The 11,276-nt window shown below is 47.9% G+C and overlaps 5 protein-coding genes across 5 annotated transcripts; 3 read left to right on the top strand and 2 right to left on the bottom strand.

Moving 5' to 3' along the window:
* Nucleotides 1-86: 86 nt before the first annotated feature.
* Nucleotides 87-1,530, bottom strand: DEU56DRAFT_902826 (uncharacterized protein; the record flags this gene model as incomplete). Its single annotated transcript, XM_041356611.1, has 6 exons — nt 87-301; nt 349-522; nt 588-862; nt 913-1,009; nt 1,197-1,295; nt 1,504-1,530. 6 exons carry the CDS (start codon nt 1,528-1,530, stop codon nt 176-178), a joined length of 798 nt encoding a protein of 265 aa, XP_041206030.1. The 3' UTR covers nt 87-175.
* A 594-nt stretch (nt 1,531-2,124) lies between these two features.
* DEU56DRAFT_816618 (Shwachman-Bodian-diamond syndrome protein) lies at nt 2,125-3,564 on the bottom strand. Its single transcript, XM_041353858.1, has 7 exons — nt 3,448-3,564; nt 3,339-3,390; nt 3,244-3,287; nt 3,059-3,188; nt 2,811-3,011; nt 2,586-2,756; nt 2,125-2,536 (listed from the first exon to the last, which is right to left on the bottom strand). The coding sequence occupies exons 1-7, from the start codon at nt 3,477-3,479 to the stop codon at nt 2,420-2,422; spliced, it is 747 nt and encodes a 248-aa protein (XP_041206029.1). The 5' UTR covers nt 3,480-3,564; the 3' UTR covers nt 2,125-2,419.
* An 82-nt stretch (nt 3,565-3,646) lies between these two features.
* On the top strand, nt 3,647-5,979 carry DEU56DRAFT_816613 (uncharacterized protein). Its single transcript, XM_041353857.1, has 8 exons — nt 3,647-3,847; nt 3,953-3,993; nt 4,048-4,155; nt 4,210-4,565; nt 4,620-4,753; nt 4,810-4,979; nt 5,033-5,358; nt 5,411-5,979. The coding sequence occupies exons 1-8, from the start codon at nt 3,819-3,821 to the stop codon at nt 5,540-5,542; spliced, it is 1,296 nt and encodes a 431-aa protein (XP_041206028.1). The 5' UTR covers nt 3,647-3,818; the 3' UTR covers nt 5,543-5,979.
* A 466-nt stretch (nt 5,980-6,445) lies between these two features.
* Nucleotides 6,446-6,930, top strand: DEU56DRAFT_741135 (uncharacterized protein; the record flags this gene model as incomplete). The annotated part of the gene is made up of 3 exons (XM_041348859.1): nt 6,446-6,565; nt 6,616-6,816; nt 6,874-6,930. 3 exons carry the CDS (start codon nt 6,446-6,448, stop codon nt 6,928-6,930), a joined length of 378 nt encoding a protein of 125 aa, XP_041206027.1.
* A 1,136-nt stretch (nt 6,931-8,066) lies between these two features.
* Nucleotides 8,067-9,846, top strand: DEU56DRAFT_758051 (uncharacterized protein; the record flags this gene model as incomplete). Its single annotated transcript, XM_041350202.1, has 7 exons — nt 8,067-8,254; nt 8,632-8,725; nt 8,847-8,875; nt 8,931-9,012; nt 9,059-9,111; nt 9,485-9,576; nt 9,650-9,846. The coding sequence occupies 7 exons, from the start codon at nt 8,067-8,069 to the stop codon at nt 9,844-9,846; spliced, it is 735 nt and encodes a 244-aa protein (XP_041206026.1).
* Nucleotides 9,847-11,276: the final 1,430 nt, after the last annotated feature.

Genomic DNA, 11,276 nt, shown 5'->3' with positions numbered 1-11,276 from the left:
TGCGTCTATGTCATACTTCAGCTTGCGACATTTGTTCATCGTGTAGATAGTTCAGATATTGTGTATCACTCAGATATATCCATGCAATTGTGATGTATTTTCAATCTATACGATGCCACAAGAACATGTAATACACTGCAATGTACGAAAACGTGAGTCAAAGTAGTGAGTCCAATCATCTATCAGGCGGGCTCCGGATGTAAGGCATGCGTCGTGAAGATAAAACGAAACAAAGAGTCAGAGAACCATGGCGAAAGCGTGAAAGCACGAAAACTGAGTGGGATGGAAATGTGAATGAGTCCTGTAATAAGATATGAGTACTAGGCCAATAAGAGGACAGGAACGTACCATGCAACAAATATTCGCCCGTCTACCTCCTGCGTGTTTGCTTCCTTGCACGTTTTGCCGGCCGGATGAGGCACAGTCCAATTGAAAATGCGGTGATTCGAGAAACGGTCGCTGAGTCCAGATCGATGGAGTCTTCGAACCTTTAATCGTGTTGCGTTGTCCGAACGTGTTCCGCTGATGACTATATATCAGTACACAGTATATGCGCATATATGCAGCATATAAGCTGATATGCTCACATTCCCAGTGCCTACCAAGAAGTTGACCGGTTTTGTATTCCGTCCATGCCAAGGTGATGACAGGACGAAACCGAACCATGGTCTGGTCCAACAAAATCGTCGAACCGAGAATCGGACCCTCGCGAACGGTTCAGAACGGTCAGGTTCGGTTTTTTTGGGGTTCGAACTCGAACCGAACCCAAAAAAATTGAAAAAGCCGTGGTGCGAGGGTGAGGCCCTGATGTTGGGACTACGCACGATGCTGAACACCGGTGGGCTGCTGCTTGGGCAATCTACTGAACGCGGATGAGGAAGGAACGAGCCCACAACCATGAACATGACGTACCAAGGATGAATATGCCTGCATCGTTGAATGCATCCAACATTGCCAACAATGCATCAGTCGTGGTTTTGTGAGCTGTGGGACTAGACGCACGGAAGCGCTGCAACGACAGACCTTATGTTGCAGCGCACATCTTGAAAGCTGACATCAAAGTCTTTACAGAACAGATCTCCGGGACTCGTAACCAGTCTGACATAGCATCAATTTGAGATGGTGAGAACCGATTATCCGTGGTAGTATACGCCAGGCTGGTCACGAGCCTAGCATCTGGGCACAAAGTGACTCACTGTGAACTGGAGCACAAAGCGGTTAGGTTTGGGATGGAATTCATTTAGGCACTCAATATGGCCCCGGTTTGAGCGAGTCGGGGACTGGCGTGGGGGCCGCTACGATATGATAGTGGTAGGAAGAGAAGGGAGTTGGTGAAGGGGAAGGCCCAGTTAGGGAGAGGCCCAGTTGGGGAACTGCTCGACTCGGAGTTCAAGTTGTTGGGGGCAAGACAACCCCAACGGTTTGCACTTTGCATGCGGAAGTGACAAAGTGCACACCAAAGGGTACCAAACAAAGGACTTAGAGAAAATCGAGCATGCGTACCGCAGCGTACGCCGTAGATCCTGACATTTTGAATTCGGAAGACGCAAATTTGACTGTTACTTTATCAAACTACTTTGTTGTCAATGTGGGTAGTAGTAGGTCATGCGAGACGGAGATCAATAAATTTGGGCTGGTCAATGCATTGGAATATCTTAGATATGTCATGTAGATACAGATGCACTCATCGTGAGATGTCTCCGAGTATTTCATAGCAGCTTGGAATGTCACTGACAATGACCAGACAGTGGCGTGTCAAGCGTGTGGCGCACAACAGTCTAAATCAGGTAATATCTCAGTTGAGCAATTTTTGTGATGATAGCCCCATCCATAAAACAGACATGCTTGGTCATCTTACATACATACAGCCAATCATGGTACCCCAATTTGACCTCTGTCACATGTCACTCATTCCGATCGCGGTCAGTGTTAAAAGTACCAACTGACTGCTACCCGATATTGCATGCTAGGCCCTCAAAGCTTCAGAGATTAGGCTACTCGTGTTGATAATTTTACCATCGGTATGTATAGCACATCATAATCTGACTCTATCCATATACATGCCTTCGAAGAACACCGGTTTAAATATACTATCGCAGAAGGGACGATCTGGTCCACGGAACCGGCTAGATCAACTTTATTCATGTGGCTTCCCTTACAAACGGGCATGATGCCAAGGCACACGATGGGGATGACGAACCGAGCAATATAACTTTGGATCCAAATACCGGATGACTACAAGGTGTCCTCATGATGACGCCTAGAACAGCAAGAACTTCATCGGTTGTTTTGGAATTAGAATAAGCAATAAAATCTGCTAAGGACATATTCACTCATGAATGTGAGATGATGATGCGATGATGACAACAAATCAGCATAACTCAAAATCGCGAGAATACGCCGATGCGATAGGAATGATTTAATTGTTATCAGCGGTTGCGGCAAAGGTGAGCGTCTCAACGCGCCCCTTTCCCTTGCACTCCTTCTGCAATAGTTCGTTGATTGCGCGGATTTGCGAGGGCTCGATAAGCATAACCTAAACAACCTCGTCAATGTCTTCCACAAAGACGATGAAAGACACATACAGTTTCCCAAGTTTCTCCCTTGTCTTCTTTCTCGACCGTCTCAGCCAATGCACGAATCTGTTCCTGTAGACGCTCTCCTTCGGAGGCCGGGACAACGACACGTACCCGCATCCTTGCGCGTTGAATCGGCAGTGTTGAGTGACCCTGTATGAGTCGCAGCGTTTCCGCTACCTGTCACTCCTTGATAAGAATAGTGGCCTGCGATGTCAACGGATTATCACCCACTTGACTCTTAGCATTCTTTCCTGCTTTCACACTCACGCCTGCTTCAGCCATAGCCTTTTCGATCATTCCGACAGGATATGGACGTTGAGTCGCCGGATCGACACATTTCTCAGCGACTAGTGTAGCTATCTCCTTGCGGAGAGAAGCAAGATCGTGATCACGTTCTTTCTCTCCCACTTGAACTTCGCCTTTCTTTAAGATCTACAGCACATATAAGCAAAGCGCTTAAATCACTGAAAAGGACGGACCTCCTTAACGACATCACCGACTGTAGAGGTACCAAATGCTTTTTGGAGATCGTTAGACTTGGCAACCTCGCCTTTGGATACATTCATGAAGACGTTCGAGATTTGGAGGACGTCATCTAAACTCGTCTCTCTGCGCAAGGATTTTGCGTTAGCCACGGAGCTAACATGTGTGTGTGATCACCTACACTCCGTTTCTCCATTCCTGTACCTTATTTTTGTAGCAGGCAATCTAAAACTAGACCGTTAGACGATTTCAGTACATGATATATCCACACTGCACCTCAAACCGTTTACCACCCTTCTTCAAGCGTACGATAGATACATTTGTGAGCCTGTGCTTCGCTTCACATCAGCGCAAAACCCCTAGAGATTGTCAGTTCAACACTGACTTTATTTGATTTGATGGTTGCTGGATAGGCATCTTGATTCAATGATACAGTACGTTTCAACGTATAGGGTGATGATACAGACACAGTAAATATACTGATGATGGTGTTTAGCAGGCAGGCGAAATGCAATGACGCATTGTCCTTGTTTGTTCGCCAAATTAATATTAGATCGGGTGTCACGCCCGTCACGTCCGAGTCAGTGTTGGGCGCTGCACGGTCTTGCACGGTGCACCACTGCAACGCAACCCCATCGCAGCACTTCAAGACGCCTTCAATTATTTGGAAGACTCTTCGTCTATCCGAAAACCCGAACTTCTTAGCCGCATCAGGTCAACAATTCACGAGCCTGATAGCCATATCATTTCTGCAAGATGAAGGGCTTCACCAAAGCAATCAAGCGGTGAGCTCTTCCGTTTTCGGTTTCATGCTAACAATTAGTGGCGTTTGTCGCATCCTTCTTCCTGAGCATCGGTGTGGAGGGAGATGGACTCATGATCCTCTACAGGACACCCCACCTTGTCACATCTAAAGTCGGCTTCTCGAAGAGTGAGATCTAATCTTTGCGATCAACCGCTCACTCAACTATCCGTTAATTGTCAGAGTCTTCTGATCCCGAATTTGACGACTACAATCGTCATTTTATCAGCCTCGAGCAGGCCACAGAAAAGTTGCTCAAAGATACCAAAGCATTCTCCGACTCCGTTATATGTGCGTCACTGATGTCCCTCTTATTGATGCACGCGTCCTCACGCATGCTCTCAGCACTCTTCACTTCTTCTGCGGGATTCGCCAACCATTTCAATTTTATATTCTCTCCCTTGAATGCCGAGTATAACTTGCAGGGCAAGCATCCCTCCTGCGAGGCAACCATCGCAAACACTCCTCCGTACTCAACTGCTCTCGACGAACTTCGTTCTGCGATCTCTCCTGAACTAGAGCTCATCGATTCAAGAATCTCTGCGCCCGTGAAAGAGTTTCAGGGTGTCCTCAAGTTGATCAGGAAGAGCATCACCAAACGCGATCATAAGCTGGTCGATTATGATCGGTTCAATAACTCACTTACTAAACTGAGGGACAAGAAAGAGAAGAGTTTGAGTGATGAAAAGAATTTGTTCAAGGTAGGTGCCGGAGTGTCTTCCTGTCCATGATTTATTTGACGTTTGTATGATCAGCTTGAGCAAGACTTTGAGATTGCCACAAATGAGTATGATTACATCAACAACGCGCTCAAGACAGATCTCCCGCGGTTCATGCAACTTGCAACTCATTTCATCGACCCTCTTTTTCATTCATTCTACTATATGCAGTATGTCCTTGGCTATCAAAACCACCAGCCTTTGCGAATGTTTTACAATTCAACAGGCTTAACGTTTATTATCTTTTCCTCGAGAAAATGAATTCGTTCGCGGAAGGTCGATATGACGTCACCAACGTCCCCGGCGCTCAAATCCTGGCTGACTATGAAGAGAAGCGAACGGACGCATGGAGTACAATTGAGGATCTCAACATCACCAAGCGCATCATATCGACCTGTACGCTGAACTCTCACCCGTCATCTTCTTTACTTACAAATTTTCACTACCAGCGAAACTTGTACAAGCTAATCGCGCGACTGGCGGCAATACACTGACTGTTGGTTCCTCCATCGGTCGTTCACCCAGCATTACAAGTGCTGGCAGCGGGAGCAGCCGCTCAATGCCTCCACCATCTCGAGCAGCGACCACATCTTCCTTTACCAAGAAGGCTCCTCCACCGCCGCCAGGCCAGACACCCGCACCTCCTCCCCCGTACTCTGCTGCTTCAAATGATGCCATTACAAAGAGGGCGCCTCCGCCTCCACCACTAAAACCCAAACCAAAGCCAGAGCCAGCAGTAGAGTATGTTACAGCATTATATGACTTCGATGCCCAGGTATGTGACCATCTGCCTCTTGATTGGATATTCGCGTACCTATTCATTCCAGGCCGATGGAGATCTTTCTTTTAAAACCGGCGACCGCATCGAAATTGTGACCAAGACAGAGAGTCAGGAAGATTGGTGGACAGGTCGTCTTGATGGCGCCCAAGGTGTATTCCCAGGCAACTACGTCCAGTGATGTGGAGATGGATATTTGACAGTTGAGTATTAATTGAGTAGTAGTTTACATTTGGAGGACATTACATCTGCCTATTGGACAACCATATTGTTGTACAGTCATTGGGCGGCGTCGCAGATTGCATCAAACCCTCCTGTCTGCTTCACTGACAGTCTTCCTCTGTAGGCTGTTGCACCTTGCACAGGTCGTCTGCACTTCTGGCAGGCTCTTCTCCTTTGAGCAACTGCGTACCAGCCGATCGTTGCCCCGATTTCCAAGGAGGCATTTCGTACCTGCTTGATAGGCACGTCATCAAGAACGTTCTCAATAAACTCTACCGTTGCATTTCCTGCGGATCCAACATGTCATGCCACATGCGGAAGGAACTTGAACCGTACAACTTTATTGGCGAGAATAGAGACTGCACATGCCAACATTTAAGAGCTGTGAATGAGACCATCATTGTCACCGTGGCCGAGAATTGCCGGTATCTGCGACAACGGAGACAACGGTCATCGCGGAAGGCAATGCGTCAGATCTGAGAACAAGCTGTTCTGCTCAACGGATACTACTGAGAGTGAGACAGCGGTGACACATTTGATCTGTAGTCATAGACTGGGAGTACCTATAGACTTGGATACAGGCTTTGAATTGTTCGTGATGGGCGTCAGGGAAGTCAGACAAGTGGGGAATAGTATTAGATTTGTGCAACAATATTTATTCTATCCGACCAAGTTGTCCCCCCGTCACGAACTGCTCACAGTACGTGTTGGCCAACATACCGGTAGGTTCTAACCGTTGGATGACGCACCACAAGTTGGAGAGCCACGTGCGATGACATCAATACCCTCCCGACGTCATAAGCTGTTGTCGCGGTATATAACGAGGGAAGTACTGTACGGACACCTCATCCACCGGAGCACCATGTTTCGTAACGCCATCACCTCGAACGCGCGCGTTTATGCTGTATCATATACCCGTTCTCTCCATGCCACGCCCGCTGCTAGCACGGTCACCGGGAAAGTGTCCGAGATGGCAGACAAGGTATATATCACCAGCCACCCGTTTGCCCTGATAAACTCATTTGTCCCGAGGTGAATAAAAAAGTTGGCAGAGGTTTGGCGTCGGCCATTGAGACGGGCGAGAAAGCAGCGGAGAAGACCAAGGAGACACTCGGTAAGTCAATGTCAAATGGCGTAGAATCTGTCTATAGTGGTCCTGTAGGCGCAACAACGGCTTCTGCAAAGCAAAGCACCCAGAAAACAACGGAGCAGGCAAAGCAAAAGGTTAATCAGGTGCGCTATGGCTGCAGCACGCATGAGCTACCGGTTGCTGATCAGCCCTCTTTTCAGGCTGCTGCAGGCGCGCGAGAAACTAAAGATGACGTGAAGGATAGGATGTCGAAGTAATGACTCTACCGCTTTTCCGTATGCATGGTTAGCACGCAAAGTTAATTGTTATCCACACCGTAATCAAATCTGTCTAAGCAAATGCACGCACATCTACCAGAATTGACATCCATCCCACCTACAAACATTAACGTCGGAACTATATGGATTAATGAGGTCTGCAAACACTCTTGAAGAGGTTTGGTTTTCAGTGACAGAAGAAAACTTCATCTGAATCGTGGAAGCATCTGGGGACTTAATTTTGAATTCCAGTCCCTCACATGAATTTTAAAAATCCTGGACCCGAAGATCACCGGTCAATCATCCTCGGGCTATATTTCAGCGGTGAGCTGAAGGAAGTCTTGAAGTGTGGCGCGCCGTATAACTGTGAGGAGAACTCCCAGCTCAGAGCATCATGCGAAAGTGGGAACTCCGTGGCGCAATGGCGCACTACAATAGAATCAGCCAGATAGGTGAAGGGAATAACCTCGGTACGGCGTTGAGGAGTATGGTAGGAGGACAAGATTAGGAGCCAGTGACAATTTTGACGGTCAACTACACGGTCTGACAACGGAATTCGGTCCGTGCGCGATCCTTTCCTTTGACATGTTACCGCGACTTCACCGGACTTGCGAACAAAGCGCAACCTATAAGTCAGTATAGACGTCATAGTATTTTTGTCAGGACAAGGACAAGGACAATTTTCCATGCTCCATATTTGTCATTATTTGCAGCGGCGATCTCCGATCGACCAACCGGACTCCCTGACCAACCAACTTCCCCACACAAATTGCACAAGATTACTAAAAATACCGACCCTTTCAGCTCAAAGTAAGCACTTCCTACTGATCGCCGTTTCTAAAGTTGGTTTTGAGCAAACTGCAGAATGGTTGGCTTTGAGTAAGATTTGTTCTGCACTGAGGGTTGTGCATGAGACAGGACGATTGATACACTGCTAACAGTAACTGTTGTTGTTTCCTCGGATTATCCCAAAGAAAAGGTTCGTGAAATTTTGTACGTCTCTCAGGTGCTTATAATTAGATCAAAGGCCTGCAAAGCTTCAACCTGCTGTGCTAATACGAACACTCATGGCAATGAAGGACTGGCAAAAATCCCACTGCAGCGCCTGAGGCCCGAGGGCCAGAAAGACCTCACTCATGACGGACCCGTCAGATGCAGCAAGAATGCAACCATTGAATACACCTGAATTCATGAAGAAAAGACTGTCTTCCTTCTATGGTCCAGTCCTAGGATCCTTAGGACCTGGGAGGCAAACCAGATTCAAGCCTCAAGGCAACCATTCTGATCAATTCTCGAGAGCTAGAATCTCATTCCATCAGGACAAGTGTGTGCTTGATGTTCGAACGTTGTTGATTTGGGGTTGTTATCTCGAGAATGGCTACGCATCATACTCACGGTCTGCTTGGCACCAGTCAAGATCACAGTCGCTTACCTCTGCTGGGAGTCACACTGCCTTGGGCTGGTACCAATATGACCTTCTCCACGGTCTCCTGCGTTAACGCCTCGATCGATCTTTCTGTGCTTTGATGATGAGTCGCTGAATATCGAATATGTTGGTTCCTGATGGTGTTACCGCCCTGAAGACGACACTGATACCTCTTTCAGCCTGTTTTGTCTGGTAAACAGCCCGAATTCTTGCGAGGGTGTTCCATAGTCTGGCCTAATATCAGGCGTAGTCGATATAATATCGGGGGTGGCTAGCGGGGTAGTCCTAGCTGCCTCATTTCAGCCCTCTGGACAACCTCCGGAAGTGGAAGAGGCCCAGGGCCTCCAAGGGCCCTCAAGGGCCCCGTCCGTAGGTAGAAAATCTATCCAGGGTCCCCTGACAACACCGCCTTTAGTGCCCAGAGCTCTGGTACGACACACAAAAATAAACAAAACCTCCGGGGAAGTGATATCTATCTGATTGCGGTAAGCTATACTCAAGCCCACCGGGAGAGACGAGGTATGCATTTATCTCTCGGTGCCGATTGTGACCTTGTTGAATACTGAATGCATAGGTTTGCATCCTTCAGTGAGCCGGTAGTATGGGTTGTGGGGAAGCTTGGGAGAAATATCACAAAAGCCGTCCTGGTAGCATTGGTAAGTAGTGGTAAGTTTGGTTCGGCTCCGCCTCTCTCCGTCCTAGTGGTGGCCTGTGGCGGCTTGGCGGGAGCACTATAGTGGTAGCTCGCAGATAAAGTAACCTTGGCGATTCTTGTTCGTCGTTATGCCCTAAATGCAAGGCTAGATACACAGGGAGGTTTCGGAGGTCGGGACAGCAAGGAGAACATCTAGTTCCCCCAGATCTGCACGAAGCACAGACATCGATAGCATAATACCCAGAGGCACGTATTACATACCGAAATGCAATTGAACACACTGGCACTGCAGCGTGAACAGCTCTACCAGACTTCCTCATCTGAACGACTCCGCGGGATTGCTCATCAGGGTTGAGGCTAGATGCAGGCTCTGGACACGAACGGAGGGAGGCGTTTGAAACAAAGATCAGGGGCGCCGTACCAAGGGGTAGCACGTTCAGGATTTGCTACCCCACTACATTATGATCTGCCAGGCGGCGCCGGCAAACACAAACGCTTACCCATAGTTTGGTGAAAGCCCTCGCTCTCCACGGTCTTGGTGCTGACCCGGCCCCGAATCGGGTGGGTAAGCTTCACAGCGATGAAAACATATATATACTTACAGAGAAACTCGGACGAAAACATATATATATTTACAGAGGCAACTGTGACAGGGAGGTTCACAGATTTTATTCGGAGAAACCACGGCTTTATGGTGTGGGGAAATAGGGTTTGTCGGAGTCTCTGTGCCCACGTCAGATATACCAATATTAATGCGCAATATGGTGAAGACAGTGGAGGTCAACGTTCTGACGCGGCTATCCAGGATGCGGATATTGCAATGCTGGGCCAGTAATGATAGGGTCATCTGACTCTCGGGTCAAAGCCGATTGCGCACCATTTGGAGTGACAATTGCATCAAATGCAACGTCTTAGTTATCCTACTAGAGCCGCGTACCTACGTAGCACGGCCCACGGGTCCCGCACCGGTGCGGCTAGTACACATTAGTACTTCGGTGTAAATGAAGTTAATTATATTTGGGACTAGTAGAAAACTCACAGATCTAGACTATAGGTAGACAGTGAAGTCCAAACTACGGAAAAAAAGGCGAGTATTGGTGACTATTCCCCATATCGACACTTGCCTGAAGTTGCCTGACCAAGGCCCAGGTATATATCATTGGACAGTGAATCATTGAAGTGCCTTGCGACCTGCGGCCTTGACATTGGCGAGAACAAATGTACCTACTAGTACTAATCTGATTGCGACTGGCACCTGGATATCAAAAAATGATGTCTTGGATCTGAAGGCGCTATTTCAGAATATGGTTGTTCATGACAAAGGTGTGAGCTGATCTTGATAAAACTAAACTTGAATATAAACGTGACTTGTTTATTATACTGAGAATGGTAATTATGTAAAAAGTCACTAACAGTCAGCCTCCTCGGAATGTACGATTATGGACACGGTCTGTCCGATGACCCCATCTAAGCCATGGAGATACGCCTTTCCCCGCGCTTGGGATGTGGGCTTGACTACGTTCCATTGTGAAAGCCGCGCTCCAATGCGGAGCATGAATCAAATGTTGCCTCGCCACCCCTAGATCTTTGCAAGGCCCTTAGATCCGAACGAAGCACTGTCTGTCATCAATCTCATGCGGATTTCCGTTCATTAACAGGCCCACAGTGTGCCTGTTTGCATATAAAAGCATGCTGTCAAATCACTTCACTCTAACAGCCCCAGTCAAGCCTCCTCCAAACAATCAAACACCTCAAAGCTTTCTTCGTTCAACACTTATTCTGAACAATGTCGCCTTTCGTATCCTTGAAGAGACTGTCCATCAGCAGCAAGGTATGTGGCTAACAATTCGCCGAAGTCCGCCCCACCAATGACATTCCGCCCATTTGCCAGCTCTCTCGTCGCAGTAGCTCCCACAGTTCTAAATCCACCCGTGACTCAATTCAGGGACATCCGTCACCCATGGACATCACATACGCTGTCGTACGTTTTTTCAGTCGCTCTACACATATCATTTCTGACGATCCATCAGGCGTTTTCCCCTTCAACACCTTCCTACCCAACTTTCGAGGGGACCCCCGCTGTGGGCAATTATGTGAGTTCTATATCTAGCTCCTTTGCGAAAGAAACTCAATTAACGTTTCATTTGTGTCGCTAGGCTGAAATGCTCGATGACGACAACATGTCATGGGGTGCACGTCCGTCAGGACGCCGGGAAAGATTTCTTTCCTGAGGGAACACGACATTAACTGTCGATGCATACCCAA

This window comes from Suillus clintonianus (assembly GCF_016758775.1).
Source record: "Suillus clintonianus strain FC179 chromosome Unknown DEU56scaffold_62, whole genome shotgun sequence".
NCBI lineage: Eukaryota > Fungi > Basidiomycota > Agaricomycetes > Boletales > Suillaceae > Suillus > Suillus clintonianus.
Note: the sequence above shows the minus strand (reverse complement) of the source record. Positions and strands in the feature narration are given on the sequence as shown.